Consider the following 22,240-nt stretch of genomic DNA (forward strand, 5'->3'; position numbering starts at 1 on the left):
GCATCTTGCAAGAAAAACACATCGCATTGCAGTCCATGTGATCTTCATGCATGTTTTTCATGTACGTGAAAATAGTAGGTTGTTTCGATAGTAAAAAATAAAAATCACATCTACATGCGAGTTCAATTTTTTTCTCTCCTGTAGGAAACGTTGCGATTCTTGAATACAATGGCCAAAACACAGGACATACTGCCCTTAATACGTATAATGGGTTCTTTTCATGTGCGATTTCTGTGCACCTTGCAATGTACAGAAATCGTGCATGAAAATCACCCATGTAAATTTGCCCTCAGTGTTCCTCCAGCCTTTAGCAGATACAAACAGAAGTACTGTATTTTGTAGCCTGTAGCCCATTAACGAACATGTACAGCACATAATAGGCAGTGTTAAGGCAACAGAAATGCAGTCCTAGGCTCTCACTCCTGACCTGAAGGTTGCGAATTCAATCCCCGCATGGTTCTGGTAGCTGGCTCAAGGTTGACTCAGCTTTCATCCCTCTGAGATCTGTAAAATGAGTACCCATCTTGGTGGGGGGTAATAAATTACTTGAAAGCATCGCAGAATAAGTTGGCGCTATACAAATAACAAGATTTTTTTTTTTTTTATTTAACCCGGCCTAGTTTGATACATAATAGGGTGGTGATTTTTTTTGTTTTTTTCTAATCATTTTTATTTTTCATTCAACATAGTCATATAGGGCTTGTTTTTTTATGGGCCGAGTTATATTTTTCAAAAGCACTGTTTTAGGGTACGAATAATGAATTCTATAAGTTTATACATTTTTTTGGGGGGGGGGGGCATGGTGAAAAAACACAGCAATTCTGTCATTCTTCTTTGTGTGTAGTATAAATATATAAATGACTTGACAACTTCATCCAGTTGGTCATTGCAACTACAGAGATACCAAAATTATACACTGAACAATCACTGCATTAGGAATAGCTGGTACATGACATCTTGTGATAGGTAACACGGTGCCACGTGATGAATTCCTCACAATCCACTATTAGATAATGTGCTGACCTCTTCTCTGTGCAGCAAAAGGCAACATTAGCAGTCATGGGTAAATGTGATGACTTGAGTGACTTTGACTATAGGCAGATTGTTGGTTCCAGAAGGTTTGGTGCCAGTATTTCTGAAGCAGGTGCACTTGTTGGCTGTTCCTGAACCACAGTATCAAGATTGTACCAAGACTGGTCGAACCATGGACAGATATCTGACTGAAGATCACACAGCTGCAGGCCATGTGTAGTTGATCCTTGAGGAGGGTGTCGGATAGCAGATCTCAGCAATGTGCTCTGGAAGCTGGTCTTAGATTATTAGCCCCCTCTTCCATCGTAAACACCAAGGACCCTAGACGAGTTTCTTATATATACCTCTCCACTTCCTTTAATGACCAGGAATGTCTTAATTGGTATGAAATATTTATTCCTAGTTTATGATGTCTAAAACCTGGATGTGTCGAGTATGTTTTGTGGACTGCATTCTATCTATCTATCTATCTATCGATCTATCTATCTCATATCTATCTATCTCATATCCATCCATCCATCTATCTATCCATCTATCTCCTATCTATCTATCTATCTATCTATCTATCTATCTATCTATCTATCTGTCTATCTATCTCATATCTATCTATTTCATATCCATCTATATATCTATCTATCTGATTATTATGTACTGTATGTTCTGGTATTATATCCACATACAGTTGAAGTCATATGTGACCCTTGGTTGCGAGAAAATGTAACTAACACTTGATGAACAGTATTGTCTAAATTGACCAGTTTGTTTGTCAAAGGCTAGGTCAGCAGTGCCAGAGTTAAGGAAATGAATATCTCTTAGTGTATCCCTCCCAAATGGCTTAATATGAGGCGAGAAAGAGAATGTTTACCTTGATTGTAAAGATTAAAAATGTTCCTGTCCCTCCTACTCTGATGTCACTAAGACACCAAATAATCCTATAAGAGCAAGGTGCAAATGTTCCTGACACTCTAGAAGGTGAATCGCCCCTGGGGCATACAATGGGGTACCATACTGCCAGCTTGTGGGTGCTATGGCTGGCTTTGGGGCTCTCTAATGCCTTAGAAGTGAGACCAGGTAAGTACTTCTTGCATTTTCTGAAATAACTGTTACATTCGATATGTTTCTAGCAGAAAAGAGTCACAATAACGGAATCAAAACAGTAATGTATTAATACTAATGATCGGGTTTAACTTACCATTATAAATACAGTTTAACAGCAGGGTCAATAGATAAGACCATGGTGAGTTTACACATACTTAATACCCTGGACAATAACACAATTGTACTAATTATTACTGATTTGATCTGTTTTACAGAAGTTCTGACCTTAAACAAGGCCTTTTAGTAAAGCTATAATTTTTTACATTATGCTTGAAAGAGCCTTGATTAGTGGAATTGTTCTCAGACTTATTCTAACCTTTAGCAATTTTCAACAGGTCGAATCCGTAATCATGGCCACTACGTCTGCAGTACTTGGGGAAACTATCATTTCAAAACCTTCGATGGGGATTTCTACCAGTTTCCTGGCAGCTGTACCTATAACTTGGCCTCAGACTGTGGAGATTCCTATCCGGAGTTCTCTGTCCATGTCCATCGCTCCACAGTCAGTGATCATCCTCTTATAGACAAAATCACTGTCGCCATCAAAGATATTGTCATCCAATTCAGAAGCAATGTAGTGATAGTGAATGGGGACATGTAAGTCTATTGAATTTATGTTATTTTTATGTGTGAACATCTATTATGCTTTTTTTTTCTTTTCCACTTATGATCTGCTTACCGTTTTGTCATGCCTTCCAGTTTTTACAATGTTATTGAGATAGACGATGAATTACTTATAATCTTGTCTCTTTGATCTACATAATCTATTTATTCCCCTATTGACTTATAATAGCTTATGGTCCTTCTAGATGAGCCGATTCTTGTTTGAAGGAGCGAACGAGCGGGTGAGGTCATCGTTAGCTCATTTGTTCTTGTACAGCCTGTTTAGACAGGCATAGGAATTAGAGATGAGCCAACCTACTCGGCCACGCCCCTTTTTCGCCCGAGCGCTGCGATTTTCGAGTACTTCCGTACTCGGGCGAAAAGATTCGGGGGGCGCCGTGGGTGAGTGGGGGGTTGCAGCGGGGAGTGGGGGGGGAGAGGGAGAGAGAGAGGGCTCCCCCCTGTTTCCCGCTGCTACCCCCCGCTCCGCCATGCCTCCCCCCGCCCCCCGAATCTTTTCACCCGAGTAGTGAAGTACTCGAAAATCGCGGTGCTCGATCGAGTAATTACTCGAAACGAGTACGTTCGCTCATCTCTAATAGGAATCATTGGCTCGTTCAAATGAGAATTGTTCAATCTCCATATAAGTAAATGTGAAAGACCATTAGTCGGATCTTCATTTTCATTGCCAGATAGAACAGAACAGCAAGCTGCATTAAGGAATAATACAAAAGCTAACTCTCTTATCAGAGTGCTTTATGTGCCACTCTTTATGCCAACCACGACCAGCACCTTGTGACAACTTGAGTGAGGTTCGAAGAGCCAGGAAAGTCATGCAAGGGCTTAAACAGATGGGCCTGTTTTAGTCCCATTATGCGGCCGTGGAAATCACGGCTGCATAACAGGACGAAACAAAACCATTGATTGTACCGTTAATACTACGTGCGAGAAAGATAGGGCAGGAACTATCTTCCCACTTTTTTTTCAAACTTGCACGCACTTGTGTCCTTTTGTTTCAATAGTTGTCTTCACGTGAATCTTTGAAAAATATGCTTGTATGTGAACACTTTTATAAAATTCTCACACCAAGCCATAAGAACTTTGGCTTCAGTGTGCTGTGATGACACTTAATACCGACATGTATTGTGAGACGACCCCTCTAAAATAACGCATCGCAATGAAAACCCAAAAGTGGAAATAATGCAAATGTGAACAGAGGTGTATTCAGAGTTTGGGTTGTGTAAATTATGTAGTTATGTGTAAATCATGAACCCAATCCATTTTATCTAATACCAGCGGATTTGTATGGGGAAGTATATGTGGCTGGCAAAATTCAGCCACAGAATATCTATCTATTTAAAATGAATGATATGAATCTTGTCTTGTATTTCATGATAGAGGAGTTCTCCATTCCTAACATTTTATTTTATATCTATTGTCTGTTAGATCCTCGAAAAATGGGATGGAGACTGTTGTCTGGTTTGTCTATAAACTGAAGGACGTGACAACAGTCTATAAACTGTTGTCACGTCCTTCGGTTTTAATGACTTGATGGCCATATATTTTTGGTCTTGGCTCCAAAGACATCAGTTGGTTTCTTAAAATTGACCAGTCTGAGGTATAGAAGTGCAAAAGTCAGAGGCTGACAAGACTGAACTAGTACTACTAAATGATGAAACCACTTCATTTAGGACATCTGCTTGATGCTCAATCCCATTTCTTCACCCATATAATGTTCTGAAGAATTTCTAAATCTAACCAACCTTAGATCTCTATTCTCTGAAAATGTAATAGACATTTATATTAAAAACCTGACCACTTTATTCTGTTAAAGTAATCGATAAGTTATCACGTTAAGTTAAATTGATACCTTTTTACTGTTACTTCTCTCTTTAAAAGTTTAGTTCAGATTTTATTGTCTGTTTTATTACAAGTGCTACTATAGAGCTGCTTTGTAAAAAGTGACCTTCATGTAATACAAAGTTTATGCTAAGGGATAATTAAGCTAATAGTTATTTAGGATTGAAGCTGTGACACAATAATTCAATAGAAAATACTGTTTTTTCTGGTTCAACAATCCCTAAGATTCCCAATGATTGGTCATCATTATCACTTATCTCAATGTACAATCCATGTAGGTCAAAGCCAACTCTAACAATGTATTCCTGTGTTCATTGATATAAAGTGAGTGACTGCACATGCTAGGTCCACTGATTTTGACTGATCCAATGTCAATTTGAGTAAATGTGTTCTATACTTGATAGATAGATATATGGATGGATGGATGGATAGATAGATAGATAGCTCTGGTGAGAACACATCTGGAATACTGGTGCTTCTTTACTATTCAAAATATGACAGTTTTATGGTGCAAATCTTGCAAAAAAAACTGTCTTACATGCTTTCACAACATTTATCACGTGTTTTTAGACATTTTTTCCAACTTGCCTGAAAAAAAGAGCATAACTTTAACTGTGAAAAAATTTGCCCCAAATTGCTGTAAATTTTGGCAAAATTTGGGGGGTAAAGCAAGAATTTGGGGAGTTAATTACATTTTTATGTATTTCATAGATAAAGTAATAATGTTTGCAAAAGTATATGAGCAGTAGAATACACAGATGGCTATCGGTAACTATCAGTAGTGAAAACTATGCTTTGAACACCGCTGTGGTTATATAATGGAGATGCTGAGTCCCAAATACAGTATGTCAAAGTTATAGATAGAAAAACTTTCCTGAAGCCCTCATGTGAATGCTAACTTTTTACAGTGTTGTATTCTGAGAAGAACAGCTGTGGGCCAGAGAATCTGACTTATAGACTGACATTTGTAGAAGATGTTTGTTTGGGTGTTCTCCGCTCTTATAAAGTAATTAAAGTGGAGTTTCTTTATGACCACACCAAGCCTTATATGTGTCTTAGGCCATATGGTGAGCAGCTTGAGGTGGGACTCATCAGATTACACAATTTAATAGGAAGCTATAAATATTTATAGCCTTACAATTTGCTGGGTTAATCAATAAGTGAATATTAGGAGGTTTACCCTTTACTTTAAAAAATATATGTTAATGATTTGATATAGTACAATTACATCAACTAATCTAGAATGTATTGCCGAAAAACCACAAGACTCTATGGTTATCAATATGAAACAATTATTCTATTGCTTTTCTAAATATGGTTTTACATTAAAATAACATTTAGAATGTTCTAGAATATTCTGAAGCCAAATCAGGAAAACCAGTCCATACTAAGAAAGTAGGGACATTTCTAAGGAGCATCTATTTAAACCTGAGATGTCCATGGGAATTAGAAGTTAAATTTAACATGACTTTATGATACTTGGCATTAAAACAGTTTACATAAAGGCTTAATCTACTCTCTCAATCGTTATTTCCCATTACTTATATGTTGACTGAAAGTTAAAGTAGTATGTACTTCCAACTCAAGCTCAGTAGTAGGAACACCCAGATTCAACACCCATTGATTGAATCCTTTGGGAGCCTCCTAGCTGTGAAATACAATAAACAGTCTTAATAAAAAAAATTATTTAATAGTACTCGGTAGACAGAATGTACAATCCAATCCAAGATGTTGTATAGTTCATTTTTTCCATTGATCCAAACAAGCTAAAAAGTTAGGTCCTATGGTTAGAAAGTCCTAGATGACCCATTAATGCAGAAGAGAAGAAAGAGACGAGTAACTATAACAATTAAAAGTAGTTGGCATATAATGTATATAATAAATACATCCCTTCCAAAGACAAACCCTGTGCTTATAATAACCTTGTGTCTAGTCAATATAACGTCACACCAGGTCTCTAACCATAGAGCTTCAGACTTTTTAATGGTACTTTTTGTGCACTTTTTTACAAATCAATCAGCCAATTAACTTTAGATAACTGTCATAGTATTTCTACTCTTTCAAGATGTTCCACAAAAAAATTTGGTGATCAATGAGAAGAAATAATTATCTTTTTTTTAATTTGTAGAGCCAAGATACCTTATTACAGCTTTGGAATCCTCATACATAAAAATGATGCCTACTATAAATTGCACACAAAGACAGGCTTGACCCTCATGTGGAATAAAGAAGATGCTGTCATGGTGAGTTTCAGAATAAATATAAAGCTACCAGACATATTTCATGCATTTTACGGGAAGGTGTTGGGTTGCTCATGTTGTCTTTACTTTCGCTTGATATATATATTGCTTCTAATTAAAAAGTGTGCTATAACTGACTTGTATGGGGAAGTTTTTTTGTGATTCCTTTTTTTTTGTAAAAAAAGTCTTGGATTAATATTTTCTCTCTTCCTTCTCAGGTGGAGCTGGATTCAAAGTATAATAACCGCACTTGTGGTCTATGTGGTGATTACAATGGGGTCCCTATTTATAATGAATTTGTCTCTGGCGGTAAGTAGGCTGTAACAATTGGTTCATGTTTGCACCTCAAATAGAGGTGAAATAGACAAGGTGTGGTATATACGAAAGTAATGATCTAGCACATACTATAGAAAAGCCAGGTAAGGTATGGTCTAACACAAAGCAAAGCTAGAGAGGTTGTGGTCTAGCATTTACTTAACAGTTACTAGTATATGATAAGAAGACTTAGAGGATGTTGCTAGGGTATTCCTTTAATATCTGAACTTCTGTGTGTTTGACTATTGAGAGTCCCATTATTCAGACATTGATTAATTATCATATCAATGTGCCTCCAGTGACTTTTTTGCTTCGTTCACATGAGCGCTGTTTTCGTGCATTAGAGACACGGGAAAAGATGGCGGCTATACTGCACTAAAGATCGCGTGAACGGCTGAATTCAAGCTATTTTCATTAGCTAGTTCCCATGATCGAAGGTAAACCAAAGATAGGTCAAGTTCTATCTTTTCTTGCACCATGGACCATAGATGTGTGCATTGCAGTCACTGTCCTAGCTTTGATTGGTGCGAGGATTTAGTACATCTAAAATTCCTTCATGTGAACGCTTCTATAGGAAACCATTGGTTCTCATAGAAGCGCTCTTTTCATGCACCTCTAATGCGCGAAAACAGCACTCGTGTGAACGAGGCCTTATAAGAATGCCTCTCTATGCAAATTGCCATGCAGGACATACTGTAGGTTATATTGCTCCCTTTTGTCAGATCTAGTCAATGTAATGCACACAAAGTATTGTGTTTCATGATATCTTTCTTCTTCTTAGATATTATGCTGAACGCCATACAATTTGGAAATTTACAAAACATTCATGACCCAAATAATGAGTGCACAGACACAGACGAGACTCAGAAAACGGACACAGCACAATGCTCCAAATTTGTAAGTAACTGTATTAGGGCTCATCCACAACAGCGTTAGGCCTAGTTAAGCATTTCCATTTCTCTGTTCCATACTCCTGGGCTACATGTACCACAGGTTAACCGCTTAGTGACGGAGCATTTTTGCTTTTTTCCATTTTCGTTTTTTCTTCCTTCCTTTTAAAAAATCGTAGCTCCTTTATTTATCCATCGACGTCGCTGTACAAGGGCTTGTTTTTTGCGGGACGAGTTGTATTTTTCAATGGTGCTATTTATTGTACCATATAATGTACTGAAAAACTTTTAAAAAATTCTAAGTGGAGAGAAATAGAAGAAAACGACATTCCAACATCTTTCGGTGCGTCCTCTTTCTACGGCGCACAAACTTCAACAAAGATGACCCGATAACTTTATTCTATGGGTCACTACGATTACTACGATACCAAACATATATATAGTTGTTTTTTTTTTGCTGTACTACTTGTATTTTTTTTAAGATATTTAATTTTTTTAAATTATTTTCTGTCCATTTTCTGCGCACGATAACTTTTTTATTTTTTTGTCGACATAGTTACGTGAGGGCTCATTTTGTGCGGTACGTCTTGTCGTTTCCGTTGGTACCATTGATGCGTACAATTGACTTATTGATCGCTTTTTATTACATTTTTTCTCGGAGATAGGGTGAGCAAAAAAGTGCATTTTGGGCGTCCTTTATTTTTTTTTTCACCGTGTGGGGTAAATAATACATTACTTTGATAGATCAGACTTTTACGGACCCAGCGATACCAAACACGTATTTTTGGTTTATTATTTTGATTTTTTTAATTGCAAATGAGGCCAAAGGTTTTTTTTTAATAATTAGTAAAACTTTTTGGCTCTTATTTTTACACTTTCTTTTAGTTCTCCCAGAGGACCACAACCAGCGATATAGCATTATGTCATACTGCTTTTTGACAGGCAGTTTATATAACCCAATCCTGCTGCCGTGACACCTGCACGGCTTCCCCGATCTCAGCGCGCGCGCGCGCGGGGGGGGGGGGGGGCGTACGGGACCCCCGAATGTCGTTTGGGGCATTTAACCCCTTAACGACGGCCCCATCGGGAAACTACGTCCTCAGAAAGTGGGCCTTAATCCTAGAGGACGTAGTTTTATGCATCCTCTTTGGATTGATGCCCACTGGCCTGAGGACGTGACAGCTCCATGCTGTCGGTGCCCGCAGGTAGCCGACAGCATGGAGCTGTCATCCCAGGATGCGGGCAGTCCCCCCCGGCTTTGCGATCGGCGCTATAAAATGAATAGCGCCGATCGCAAAAAAGTAAACAAAACAGTGTAAAAAAGTAGTAATTCAGCTGCTATGATGGATCGGATCCATCACGGCAGCTGAAAATACTCACACGGCTTGTCGGCGGTGTCCCCCGGAGATCTGGTCCTCCCGGACCCGCCGGCGGCCTTCTGCGCATGCGCGCCTGACGATGACGTCACGCGCACGCGCAGGAGCCCGGGTGTCCCCGGCAGATTTAAAATCTCCTGGCTCCCGGCTCCTGAAGGTAGCCGGGAACCAGGAGGTGTTACCGGGGACCACTGTGAGCGGTCCCCGGGCCCGCGATCACCGCTATCCATTGCGATAGCGGTGATCGCGAAAAAGTTTAAAAAGTAAAACAAAAGTAAAGTTTCACCTCCCCTCATGGATCGGATCCATGAGGGGAGGTGAAGATACTCACCCCCGGTCCTCTGCGATGTCCCGATGTCCCGGGACCCGAAATCCCCGTCTGCGCATGCGCGCCCGATGATTGACATCGGGCGCGTGCACAGAGGGGCTCGAGCCCCGGGAAATTCAAAATTGCTCTGCTCCTGGCTGCCATGTGTAGCCAAGAGCAGAGGGATGTCGCTGGGGACATGATCACTGTCATCCAATGGATGACAGTGATCATGTAAAGTAAAAAAAAAGTGCAAAAAGTAAAAAAAAAAAAAAAAAAGGGGTAAAAGGTAAAAAAAAAAAAGTGCAAAAAGTAAAAAAAAAGTTTTAAAAAGTTTAAAAAAGCTTGCGTTTCATCTCCCCCCACGGATCATATCCGTGAGGGAGGATGAAATGACGTACCTAAGGCCTGCGGATTTATCCGCGGACCTCAACCCAGCTTCTGCGCACGCGCCCGTCGCCAAAGTGGCAGGCGCATGCGCAAAAGCCGTGGTTTTTTAAAATCTCCCTGCTCCTGGCTACAAAACTTAGCCGAGAGCCTGGAGATTTCACGGAGAGCCGCGGTGAGCGGTTCCTGATCACGTGTTCGCCGTTATCCAAAGAATAATGGCGATCACGTAAAAGTTAAAAAAAGGTGAAGCTTCATCTCCCCTCACTGATGCGATCGGTGAGAGGAGATAAAATTTTTTACCGGAGGCCTCCATATTTGCACCCCGACGCGATCTTCTTCCGTGAACTTTCCCGTATTCTGCGCATGCGACCGCCGGCAAAACACCGGACACATGCGCAGGAGTCGGGGAGCCCAGGAAACTTAATATCTCCTTGCTCTCGGCGACCGTTGGTCGCCGAGAGCCTGGAGCAGTGACGGGTGGCCTCGTTGAGCGGTCCCCGGTCACGTGAAAAAATGGTAGCGATCTACCTTTGGCCGGTCTCACATGACCGGATAGGAATTACGGATTCCGCATGCGTTTGATTAGCGGTAATACGCAGATCAATCGCATTGGATTACACAATTCCGCTCACAGTAGCGGGTTGGAATTGCGTAATCCACTCGCAGAAAAGAGAACGCAGCAGGTTCTATTTTACCGCGGATATCCGCAACATAGAGCCCATTGTGCTCCATGGTCGTGGATATACCCGCTGCCCATACGCTACTACGTTGTATACGGGCTGCGGGTACCCGCGTCATCGCTAAGCGATGGTGCGGGAAATACAAACAAAAAAAAGGTGTACTGCGCATGACCGCCCGTGTAAGTACGCAGTTATGCGCAGTACATTACGCGGCCGTACGCAGGGTCACAGCCGGGCTCACAGCCGGGATCCACCTACGGCTGTGTGAGCCCGGCGTTATTCAGACCGCTACCTGTAATACGCAATTTACAAGAAGCCCCGGGAATGCTCGCCTTCCTGGAGTTCCAGGAGCAGCTTGTTGAGCGCCTTCTGTGTGAGACCGCCGCACCTCATCAAGCTTACGGAGACTCACAGAGCGCCACTTTTTCCACCCCATCCCCGCCACTGAGGTCAAAAAATGACTCCCAAAAAGCATGAGAGGAGGGGGGATACCCGGTTTTATTGCCCCATGTGCCCATCCCAACCAGCCTCCATAATTACCCGTCTTTGGAAATACTACACAGTTCACATTATTACTTTTATCTAAGATTTGGGGAACGCCGAAAAGGGCGTGGAGGGGGGGGGGGGGATTTTAGGGAGTCAATTTTTATTCCGTACAAATGAGCAATGGGGCCTGGAATTTATTCAGTTATGCCCTGCAATCCAACGCGTGTTCCCTCCATTACAGGCCTTGCCATGTTTCCTGTAAGTAGATTAGGGCCACAATGGGTATGTTTGTGAACACGGGACAAACGGGGGTATCCATTTGGGGGTGAACGTCTTCATTCCTATGTAAACTGTACAAAAAAAAAAGTTTTTAAATTGACAAAATTGCCAAAAAAATGAAAATTGTAATTTTTTTCTTCTGCTTTGCTGAAATTTATTCAAATACTGTGTGGTCAAAATACGCAGTACACCCCTAGATGAATTCGTTAAGGGGTCTAGTTTTTAAAATGGGGATATTTGTGGGGGTCTTTATAGTTTTGGACGCTCAATGACTCTATAAGTGGGCAATGGGGCCTGGAATTTATTCCGTTGTACCCTAAAATCCAACCGGAGCTCCTTCCTTTATAGGCCTAGCCATGCGTCCTTTAAGTAGATTAGGGTCACAAGGGGTATGGTTCTGAACACGGGACAAACAGGGGTATCCATTTTGGGGTGAAAGTCTTCATCCCTATGTGTGCTGTACAAAAAAAACAGTTTTTAAATTGATACAACTGCCAAAAAAATGAAAATTGTAATTTTTTTCCTACTGCTTTGCTTAGATTTATTCAAACATTGTAGGGTAAAAATACACAGTACACCCCGAGATGAATTCGTTAGGGGGTCTAGTTTTCAAAATGGGATCATTTGTGGGGGTTCTATGTTGTTTTGGCCGCTCAAGGGCTCTACAAGTGGGCAATGGGGCCTAAATCACCTTCATGCTAAATTTCTGTTCTGAAAGCCACCGACTACTCCTTTCATTTTGGGCCCCGTTGTGCATCCAGACAAAAGATTAGGGCCACAATGGGTATGTCTCTGAACACGGGACAAACAGGGGTATCCACTTTGGGGTGCAAGTCTTTATTCATGTGTGTGCTGTACCAAAAAAGCAGTTTTTAAAACGACAGAATTGCCAAAAAAACGAAAATCACAATTTTTTCCTTTTGCTTTGCTTCAATTCATTCAAAAACTGTGGGATCAAAATGGGCAGTACACCCCTAGATAAATTCATTAAGGGGTCTAGTTTTCAAAATGGGGTCACTTGTGGGGGTTCTCTTTGATTTTGGCCGCTCAAGAGCTCTACAAGTGTGCTATGGGCCTAAAACTCCTTCAAGCAAAATTTATGTTCTGAAAGACACCGACTACTCCTTTCATTTTGGCTCCCGTTATGCATCCAGACATAAGATTAGGGCCACAATGGGTATGTTTCTGAACACGGGAGAAACGGGGGTATCCATTTTGGTGTGTAAATCCTCATTTTCATGGGCTCTATAGGAAAAAAAAATGTCTTTAAAATGACATATTTGCAAAAATATGAAATTTTATTTTTTGTCCCCTAAATTGAACTAATTCCTGAAAAAAACTGGTGGGGTCAAAATACTCATGACACCCCTCAGTGAATACACTAAGGGGTGTAGTTTTTAAAATGGGGTCATTTGTGGGTGTATCTATTATTCTGACACTTATGAGCCTCTGCAAACTTGGCTTGGTGCAGGAAAACAAAGTGCTCCTCAAAATGCTAAAAAGTAATGTTAAATTTGTACGTCCTCTAAATGGTTAAAAAAAACACAAAAGTTTTTCAATTGTGCATTCAGAATAAAGTAAACAGATGGAAATACATATCTTATCAAAAATTTGTACAGTATGTTTGGACATATTTGAGATATTACGGTTGAAAATGTGAAAAAATGACAATTTTTTCAAAATTTTTCCAATATTGGTACTTTTAATAAATATACACAAATTATATCGGTCTCTTTTTACAATCTAAATGAAGTACAACATGTGGCGAAAAAACAATGTCAGAATCACTGGGATATGTAAAGCCTTTACGGAGTTATGCCACGTTGAACGACGCATGTCAGATTTCCAAAATTTGGCTCCGTCACTAAGGCGCAAACAGGCTTCGTCACTAAGGGGTTAAAGGGTTGATAGGCATGATCGGCCATACGGCTGATTGCGGCTATTGGCTGCGGGTGTCAGCTGTAATAAACAGCTGATGCCCGCACTGTATGGAGAGAGATAGCAGCGCTATCTCCCTCCATACATGTCCTGCAACAGCAGGACATAAAAACACTATAGGGCCGTCACTAAGGGGTTAAAGGGGTTGGATGTTTACCGGACAACATTTTCCCTTTTAGAGCCCACTGTGCTAATATAACCAAAGAAACACTATTTACCCACCCTCTGCCATGGGGATCCAGCACTGCAGCCCCAACAATTTTCCGGTGTTTGTACTTGAAAATAACGTCACCGGATATCACCGGATAAAGAATACATAACTAATGATAATAACACAGTGATATTTTCCCCTTAGCGCTCTGTGTGTGAACGGCACCTGACGCATGAGGCATTCTCCAATTGTGAAAGTTCTGTGAACGTGGAAAACTACATCCAAGCCTGCATGCTGGACATGTGTTCCTGTGATCAGTCTCAAGACTCCTTCTGCCTGTGCAGTACTATCACAGAGTATTCCAGACAATGCTCCCACGCTGGAGGACGCCCAGGAAACTGGAGAACTGAGAACTTCTGTCGTAAGGATTTTACTTCTGCCTACTTGAGGAAAACCTGACAGCTGCCCAGAAATTTTGTCAATACTTGCATTTGCCACAAAATAATGGTTGTGGAACATCTTTTCTTAAAGGGCCACTCTATGAAAATAATTTTTCCCCCCTCAACTGATTTCCTGTCATACTTTAGAGGTCTCCTCTGTGTATTCCCATCACTTCCATGATGTGTAGCCCCCTGTCTGATGCTTGTCAGGAATCATCCTGAAGATGAGATTTTTTTTCTTTCAATTTCACATCTAACCCATGATGCATCAGCACAACATTAGCTAAGGTAATACCATTCTACCTGATAGGGAGGCAGTTTAATTATCATTATATTCTATATTAATCTAAATAAGCTACAGGCCACAAGTAAACAGTCAGAAGGATGAGCTGTGATCTCCTCAATTATAACTGTGTGATCATCATCAATAACTGGTATTGGAGTGCATGTATGCCCCTGCAGGCAGTTTCAGTGGTAGATTCATGTAACAGCATCACACAAACTGAGAATTTGACTAGAAAATGAATACATAACCCCCAAGTAGATTTGAGTAGATCACATGACCATCTCAGGAAAAAGAGTCTGGGAGATTTAGACAGAAAGAAATAACTAACCAAGGTAACACTAGCTCATCTGTGTATGACTGTACATGCAAAGGTAGCCATCAATCACTGATAGGATCGGCCATTGAACTGTTCAACACAGAACAAGTAGAGATATAAATGAATAAAATACAAGTTCTACTGAATCTTTCCCCATAAAACTATATATCAGTCCGCTCAGCTCCTCCTGCTCTGTAACATGAAGCCTGCACTTTCGTCAGCATGTTCAAGCTGACAAACTCTCTATAATCACATTTTCTTATTATAACATTCAGTCTAATGGTAGTTTAGCTAGTGGCATTAACTTGGAGATCTCTAAGCTAAAAATCAGAGAGCATGGAGCTCAAAAAAGACCCCAGAACCCCGTTGCTCAGTTAATGGGTGGGGGTCTCAGTTGATACTAGTTATTTCTAGTATTCCATGCATAATATAAATTGAAAGTAATATGTGTTTATGTGTTTTCCAGCTAAGCAATGTCCTGCAAATATGATTTATCAAGAAAGTGCCTCCCCTTGCAAAAGCTCCTGTGCCCATCTAGAGATACACAGCCTGTGTGAGGAGCATTACATGGACGGCTGCTTCTGCCCTGAAGGTGGGTCATGCGGAAAATATATATAATTTCTGCTTATAATAATAAAAACTGTAAATTGCTGTTACTGTGTAAACATACTACAGCTGTACTGACCATAGAGGGAGCTTAGCATCTAAGATGGGCAATTTGGTGTGTATCCTTGACCCTTATTGCGAGGGTCCACTTGAAAATGGCCCATTAAAAGGCAAATGCTTAGCTATAACTTTGAACTTAACTTGACTCCAATAGGAGATGCAAGACTTTCGGGTGCATTGTAGAAGGTACAAGGCTTAGTGGATACAAGCACAATTAAGTACAAAGCTTGGTAGTTGCATAGCCTCTGAAAGGCACAGAGCTTAACGGTTACTGATAGCAACAGAACAGTCTCTCAATAAGGCCACACTGCATGTCAGTTACAGTCTCTTCTAGAGACCCGTCAGGTTAATGCTTGCGACTGCATCAATACCTGGTAGTCATGCCCAGCTACACCTTATACTTGTTAAATACTTTACAGTTAGGTATATCTAAACTCATAGAGGTATATAACACAACCCTCTAGATAGTCTCCGATTTCACCCTCAGCATAGCCTCTGTGGCGTTACCTACAGCATTCATACCCATGACAAGAGGAATCAGATATTCAGAGATCTTGACTAGTAATAATAGCATATAAATGCTGAGTGACTTTATAATCTGCTATAGTGCTTCAGGCCAGACAACGGAGAACAGTGCTTGGCATCACAGTTTCAGGGATATTGTAGCCCTGAAGTTAGGAGCACTAAGGCATATGTACCATAGAGGCAGTCTCTATGGCGCCTTTGAAGATGGGCAGTGGGCTTGACCCCATGTGTTTTCCCTTTTTCAAGATTCTGCAAAGTTAGAAAACAAAGAGGTTGAAATCCCACCAAATGATCCCAATATTGTTCTCTCCTCTATGATAAGGGAAGGAGAAAAAGATAAACAAGTTCTGTACCCTCCTGCCATAGGATGAAAGATGAGCTCGCATTAACGGAGACCAAGAGAGATGTCTCATTTTAATTCTCTATCTATAAAGCAAATTATATTTGTGGCTCTCACAGATTACAAATTAACAGACGTTAAGACTAATGTAGGAGGGAGTATAATGAACATTGCCTGAAAGTCAAAGATATAGCAAAATTACATTTAACAATAAAATATTTGTGTCTACTATTTCCAGGCACTGTACAGGATGATTACGGCAACAGGGGCTGTATACCAGTCAATGAGTGTCAATGCAAGCATCGAGGAACATTATATGCACCTGGGCAAACCATGAAAAATGACTGTGATGAATGGTAAGGACAGAAGTATGACAGCTTTTAACCCTTTAAATGCAACTGTCAATTCTGACAGCGGCATTTAAATGTTCTGAATGGCACTGCCGTGATAAAATGGTGGGAGTCCTGTCCGGATGTCATTGCAGCTTGAGGCCTTCAGAAGGCCCCAAGTGCTGCCATGATTGTTTTCCTATTGATAAGTGCCTGTGACATGTTTTTAATGGAAAGCCTATTAAAATACAGTGTAATGCAATACTATAATATTGCATTATACTTTATAACTGATAAAACTATTGCAAGTTAATATTCCCTATTGGGGACTAAAAAAATAATAAAGTAAGTAAAAAAAAAAACCTTTTTTCAATAATATATATTTTTTTCAAAACATAAAACAAATGATCACATAAAATAATAATGAAGTACAACTATTCCAATAGACATGTAACTCGTGTCATGAATTAAGTAAGTTATTGGGTAGAAATGACATCTATTGGTTTAAACAAATAAATAAAAGAGATAGGTAGATAAATACCTATTACCGGGTAAAACAAAAGAAAGTTCTAAACATATCTCCTGGGAACTATCAACCATCTGATAGACGCATAACAATATACAGAAGTATAAAAATATGGCAATCATCCAGATATGCACAGGATATCCAGGCTCTCCATGTATATAGAAATTGTAAAAATACCTATGTGTTACATGCAGACATTTTCTCATATACATATATATTGCTGTATACATATATCTGATTGATTAAAGTGATAGTTTCTCCTATATTAGGGATGTCAGTACTTGTCCATTGTCTAAGTTAAAGGGGTTGTCCCGCGCCGAAACGGGTTTTTTTTTTTTCAACCCCCCCCCCCCCCGTTCGGCGCGAGACAACCCCGATGCAGGGACCTAAAGAAAGCTTACCGGAGCGCTTACCTTAATCCCCGCGCTCCGGTGACTTCTATACTTACCGGTGAAGATGGCCGCCGGGATCCTCTTCCTCCGTGGACCGCAGCTCTTCTGTGCGGTCCATTGCCGATTCCAGCCTCCTGATTGGCTGGAATCGGCACGTGACGGGGCGGAGCTACACGGAGCCCCATAGAGAACAGGAGAAGACCCGGACTGCGCAAGCGCGGCTAATTTGGCCATCGGAGGGCGAAAATTAGTCGGCACCATGGAGACGAGGACGCCAGCAACGGAGCAGGTAAGTATAAAACGTTTTATAACTTCTGTATGGCTCATAATTAATGCACAATGTATATTACAAAGTGCATTATTATGGCCATACAGAAGTGTATAGACCCACTTGCTGCCGCGGGACAACCCCTTTAAACCAAGTCTGATAATGCCAACACTTTGCATCCCAGAATTTGAAAGTTTGAGCTTTTTTGGTCACCCCATCTCAAAAAATTGCAAAAAAAGCAGATCAAAGCTTTGTTTGCATGCCAAATTGTTACCAATAAAAACTACAGGCTGCCCTGCAAAAAACAAGCCCACACACACCTGCATCAATGGAAAAATCTAAAAGGTTATAGGGGTCAAGAGAGCAATTTTTCCTAAAGGCATTTTTTTAAGTAGTGCTACATAAAAAATATATAAATGTAGTTTAGTCACAATCGTACCGGCCTACAGAATAAAGATAACATGCCAGTTTTACTGAAGGTCGTAAAAACAACCCCCCACTGCAAATGGTGTTTTTTTCCATTTTGCCCCACTTAGAAATTTTTAAAAGTCTTCCAACACAGTAAATGGTAAGTTAAATTGTACCATTGGAAAACACAACTTGTCCTACAAAAAGACAAGTTCACATACAGATATATCACTGTAAAAAAAAAAAGTTATGATTTTTTTATATGTGGGGTTGCCAGAACTTCAGAATATGACATGGACACAGGAGCATCAAAATCTCCTGAAAGTGTTAAATACCCCGGCCAGAGCAACGGCACTGCTGGACCAACCTAGCTACGGACTTACTCTACATAATGTACCAATATTTGGCTTTGATGTATTTTATGAATGTTAACCCTTTCAATATTATATCTATTTTAGCCAATGTGCTGCTGGAAGATGGCACTGTACAGATCATGCCTGTCCAGGACTTTGCTCTATTGAAGGTGGAGCCCATTTCGACACTTTTGATGGGAAGGCCTATACTTTCCATGGGAACTGTTACTATTTGCTATCTAAGGCAAGGAACTTCTAGTTGCTGTAGCTTTTATGTATCCATCCCTTTGTCCATCAATGTAGCCATGTCACTGACTTGGAAACACTTAGCCAATTCACTTGACTATATTATATTTTATCCCTCGTTACAGGGCCCTACAAATGAATCCCATGTTATAGTAGGTGAGCTGACACCTTGTAGTTCCTTGGAGAGAGAGACTTGTCTTAAATCTGTTGTACTCCTAACAGACAGCAGGAAGAATGTAAGTACGGTATATGAATATATATTAGGTCCTTACATTTAACATGATAGAAACATTGAAGAATAAAGACTGTAACTAAGAAGTGTACCAAACCAACTCACTGTTGTTTCATTCTTCTAGATCGTGGTCTTCAAAGTAGATGGCACAGTGCTACTCAATAATCTTAAAATAACCCTGCCTCATGTCACAGGTAAAACTTGCAAATAGCAAAGTAATGAATAATATATAATTCTGTATAGAGAATAATACATTAAAAAAGGTAAACCATGGCACTAAATGGGCGAAGGGTGCTAAGTGGCGGCATTTGAGCATCAAGGTAATTATCACTGACTTTCTGTTTTCTCCACAGCAAGTTTTTCAATCCTGCAGCCGTTTGAAAACCACATCATTGTACAAACAACTTATGGCCTTCAAATGCAGATTCAGCTGTTATCCAAAATGCAGTTGTACATCACTATGGAGAAATCCGCCAGAAGACGACTAAGAGGTCGGTGAAACTATAGTCAACATAGTTTCTTGCATGCCAAAGATTAGCATGCTACATTTTATGGATTCAGTAAAAAATGATCCCAACTGAGCAACGATAAACCAACGCAAAGTGATATAGTTAGCACCAATTGGAATCCCACATGCCAAAATAGTACAAAGGCAAAAGCGAATATAATTACTCTTTTATTTGTATTTAGCAATATAAGTAATGCAGAGTCAGGCTGGTACTAAGCACAACATTCTTTGGAGAAAGCCATATTCTTCGTGCCAGTTTTTCATGCAGTTAAGCGGAAGCTAGAAGGGGATTCAAAAGGAATGGAGATATAAAAGAAGGACTTCTACTTCTCCTTCCTGCTGGATCCACTTCTGGCTTTGGATCAAAAAAGTGTTTCAAAAACTGTTACATAACTACCATAAAAAGGCTTCTATTGTGTCACCATTTCAGAACTTTACGCTTGGAAAGGTTGTCTATTGTGGTTTCTAAAGTCATTTGAACCCACCAACCAGATGACAACCATATGTGTATAGGTACCTCTTGGCTTTCCATTGACAGTCGAGTATCAACACCTGGTCCTTTTGTTCTTCCTGGAAAGTTTGACTGTGGTTTTCTCCACTCAACCCTTCGAAACCACATGAATGCTGGACCTCACTTAGGATTCATGTGTATGTGAAAGTTGGGAGAAGTAGCTGTTGGCTGAGCAAGCATTTGGCTGACAGTTATTAAAAGGTCTATGGGAACTTTTGGTTTCTTTTTTGCATACATCCAACATCAACTTCACAGCACATAGATTAGCCATGTCAATTAGTGCAAAAATCGGAGGAATAAAAATTGCAACAACAGTCCTTTATAGTCCTAGCAGTTTCGTCTTTAATTTAGATTTTCAAAGTAGGACGTATTTCTAAAGTATCAGGAAGGCATGGGGTACAATTATATTTGTGTATATTTGCAATATATGATTTATATCTGTGCTGATTTTTTACGATCATTATTCTAGATGTCCTTAAAAATTCATTGTCTTCTTTAGGCCTTTGTGGAAACTTCAACTCCAAGGAAGGAGATGACTTTAAAACATCTGGAGGTCTTGTGGAAGCAACAGCATCAGCCTTTGCCAACACTTGGAAGGCCCAGCCCACTTGTCATGATGTATCTGATTGGTTGGATGATCCATGCAGCCTTAGCATTGAGAACAGTAAGAATACAATTCACCTTGAATATGTATTATAATGAAAACATTTTTGTCTAACATTAAGAGTTTTATTGCCAATTCTTTAATAACAAAGGCAGGCATACATAGCACAGTGATTATCACATTATACATAGACACCATTGGCATGAGTAGTACATAGTTGAGCTTTCCTGAGAAAAAAACTAGTGGATCGGTTGTTAAAAAAATAAGAGTGTTTCTTGCAGTTAACACTTAGAGAATGAATGGGTAAGAGCTTGAATCATTTTGAATTGAACACTTCATTATTATAGGAACAGTGTGCAGTCAATATTGCACTCCTTGTAGTCCACTATACAACATGGACATTAAAAATACTGGTTGTGCTATAAGTTTTGTTTACCATCTTTTACATTGTCCTCTAAGAAGGTTGCATTGATTAGTGATATGAAATGATGTGAGAACTTGCACCAAGTCAAGATTTACAGTACACCTCCAGTAGAGATTGCTAGTCGAAAGACCAAATTTGTGATTTTACATTTGATCTTAGGTTCTGTTCACATTACCATTTTTAGGTTTCCGCTAAGGGTTCTAGTGACTAAAATTAGGCTGCAAACTTTGGTATTCTGCAGTCATAATAATTGAGACACTGCCAGAAACCTTATGGAGCTCATTGTACATTAAAGTCATCCACGAGGATACATTTGGATCCATTGGATAAAGATCCAGCATAGTTTAATGGCTCCATTATGAACGATAGCCATGACGCTAGTTTGCACAGAGCATAATATCGATTAATATGAGAATGTTAGGCATAGTAAATGTTCTTTCGTCAGGATCACTATCCTGATATTAAACTCATCAGATTTTAAGCGTACTACCCACTTTATTTTTCAGAAAATTATGCAGACTACTGGTGCTCTAAGTTGGAAAAGGACGAGTCTCCATTTGCCAAGTGTCATTCCACAATAGACCCTACTGAATATGCAAAGGTTTGCTTTAATTTTGTGTGTACAATCTCAAGATCATGCAGTTGTATTCTTTTCTCTATAAGTTCCTCTTATTTTTCACCCACAGAGGTGCCGCTATGATTCATGCTCCTGTAAGGACAGTGAGCACTGTATGTGTGCGGCGCTCTCCTCCTATGTCAGAGCCTGTGCTGCGAAGGGGATCATTCTGTGGGGATGGAAGAACGGAATCTGTGGTAAGAGCATCTTATGTGGCTGATTTTACAAACACAATGACTATCACCACTATTATTGTTGGGACCCATAATAGAATAATCAAAATGGCACTCCTTCAAATGCTACCTTAGACTATTGTCCCCTTGCATTCTTTTCTCCCTTTCAATCCATTGTCTTTTCTCCTCCTACTTTCTTCCATGTTTGTATGTGTGTCAGTGCAGGGGTGGAGCCATATAAAAGTTGACACCTATGAGGATGTGGGATGACACCATTCTGAACTAGCTCCTTCTTCATAGTAACATTACAAGTTCTAACAAGAGCTGATTTTAATAGATCATTTGACACAATCATTCAAGTACATTGTTGTGTTCTTCAGTGAATCAATTTGTAATTACTTTATTTGATTTTTTTGTGTTACTCTCTCTATT

General features: G+C 40.0%; 1 protein-coding gene across 1 annotated transcript in view; it reads left to right on the forward strand.

Moving 5' to 3' along the window:
• The first annotated feature begins 2,027 nt into the window (after positions 1–2,027).
• The window catches only part of LOC136581729 (mucin-2-like), a 103,095-nt gene continuing 82,882 nt past the window's right edge, over positions 2,028–22,240 (forward strand). Inside the window, 15 exon segments of the mRNA XM_066582353.1 lie at positions 2,028–2,103; positions 2,466–2,727; positions 6,722–6,836; positions 7,052–7,142; positions 7,930–8,045; positions 13,850–14,066; positions 15,154–15,279; positions 16,457–16,574; positions 18,600–18,738; positions 18,866–18,976; positions 19,097–19,166; positions 19,326–19,463; positions 20,491–20,655; positions 21,526–21,620; positions 21,706–21,832. Coding sequence (XP_066438450.1) covers positions 2,028–2,103; positions 2,466–2,727; positions 6,722–6,836; positions 7,052–7,142; positions 7,930–8,045; positions 13,850–14,066; positions 15,154–15,279; positions 16,457–16,574; positions 18,600–18,738; positions 18,866–18,976; positions 19,097–19,166; positions 19,326–19,463; positions 20,491–20,655; positions 21,526–21,620; positions 21,706–21,832 — 1,966 coding nt within the window.

Source organism: Eleutherodactylus coqui, chromosome 11, assembly GCF_035609145.1.
Source record: "Eleutherodactylus coqui strain aEleCoq1 chromosome 11, aEleCoq1.hap1, whole genome shotgun sequence".
In the NCBI taxonomy this organism is placed as follows: domain Eukaryota; kingdom Metazoa; phylum Chordata; class Amphibia; order Anura; family Eleutherodactylidae; genus Eleutherodactylus; species Eleutherodactylus coqui.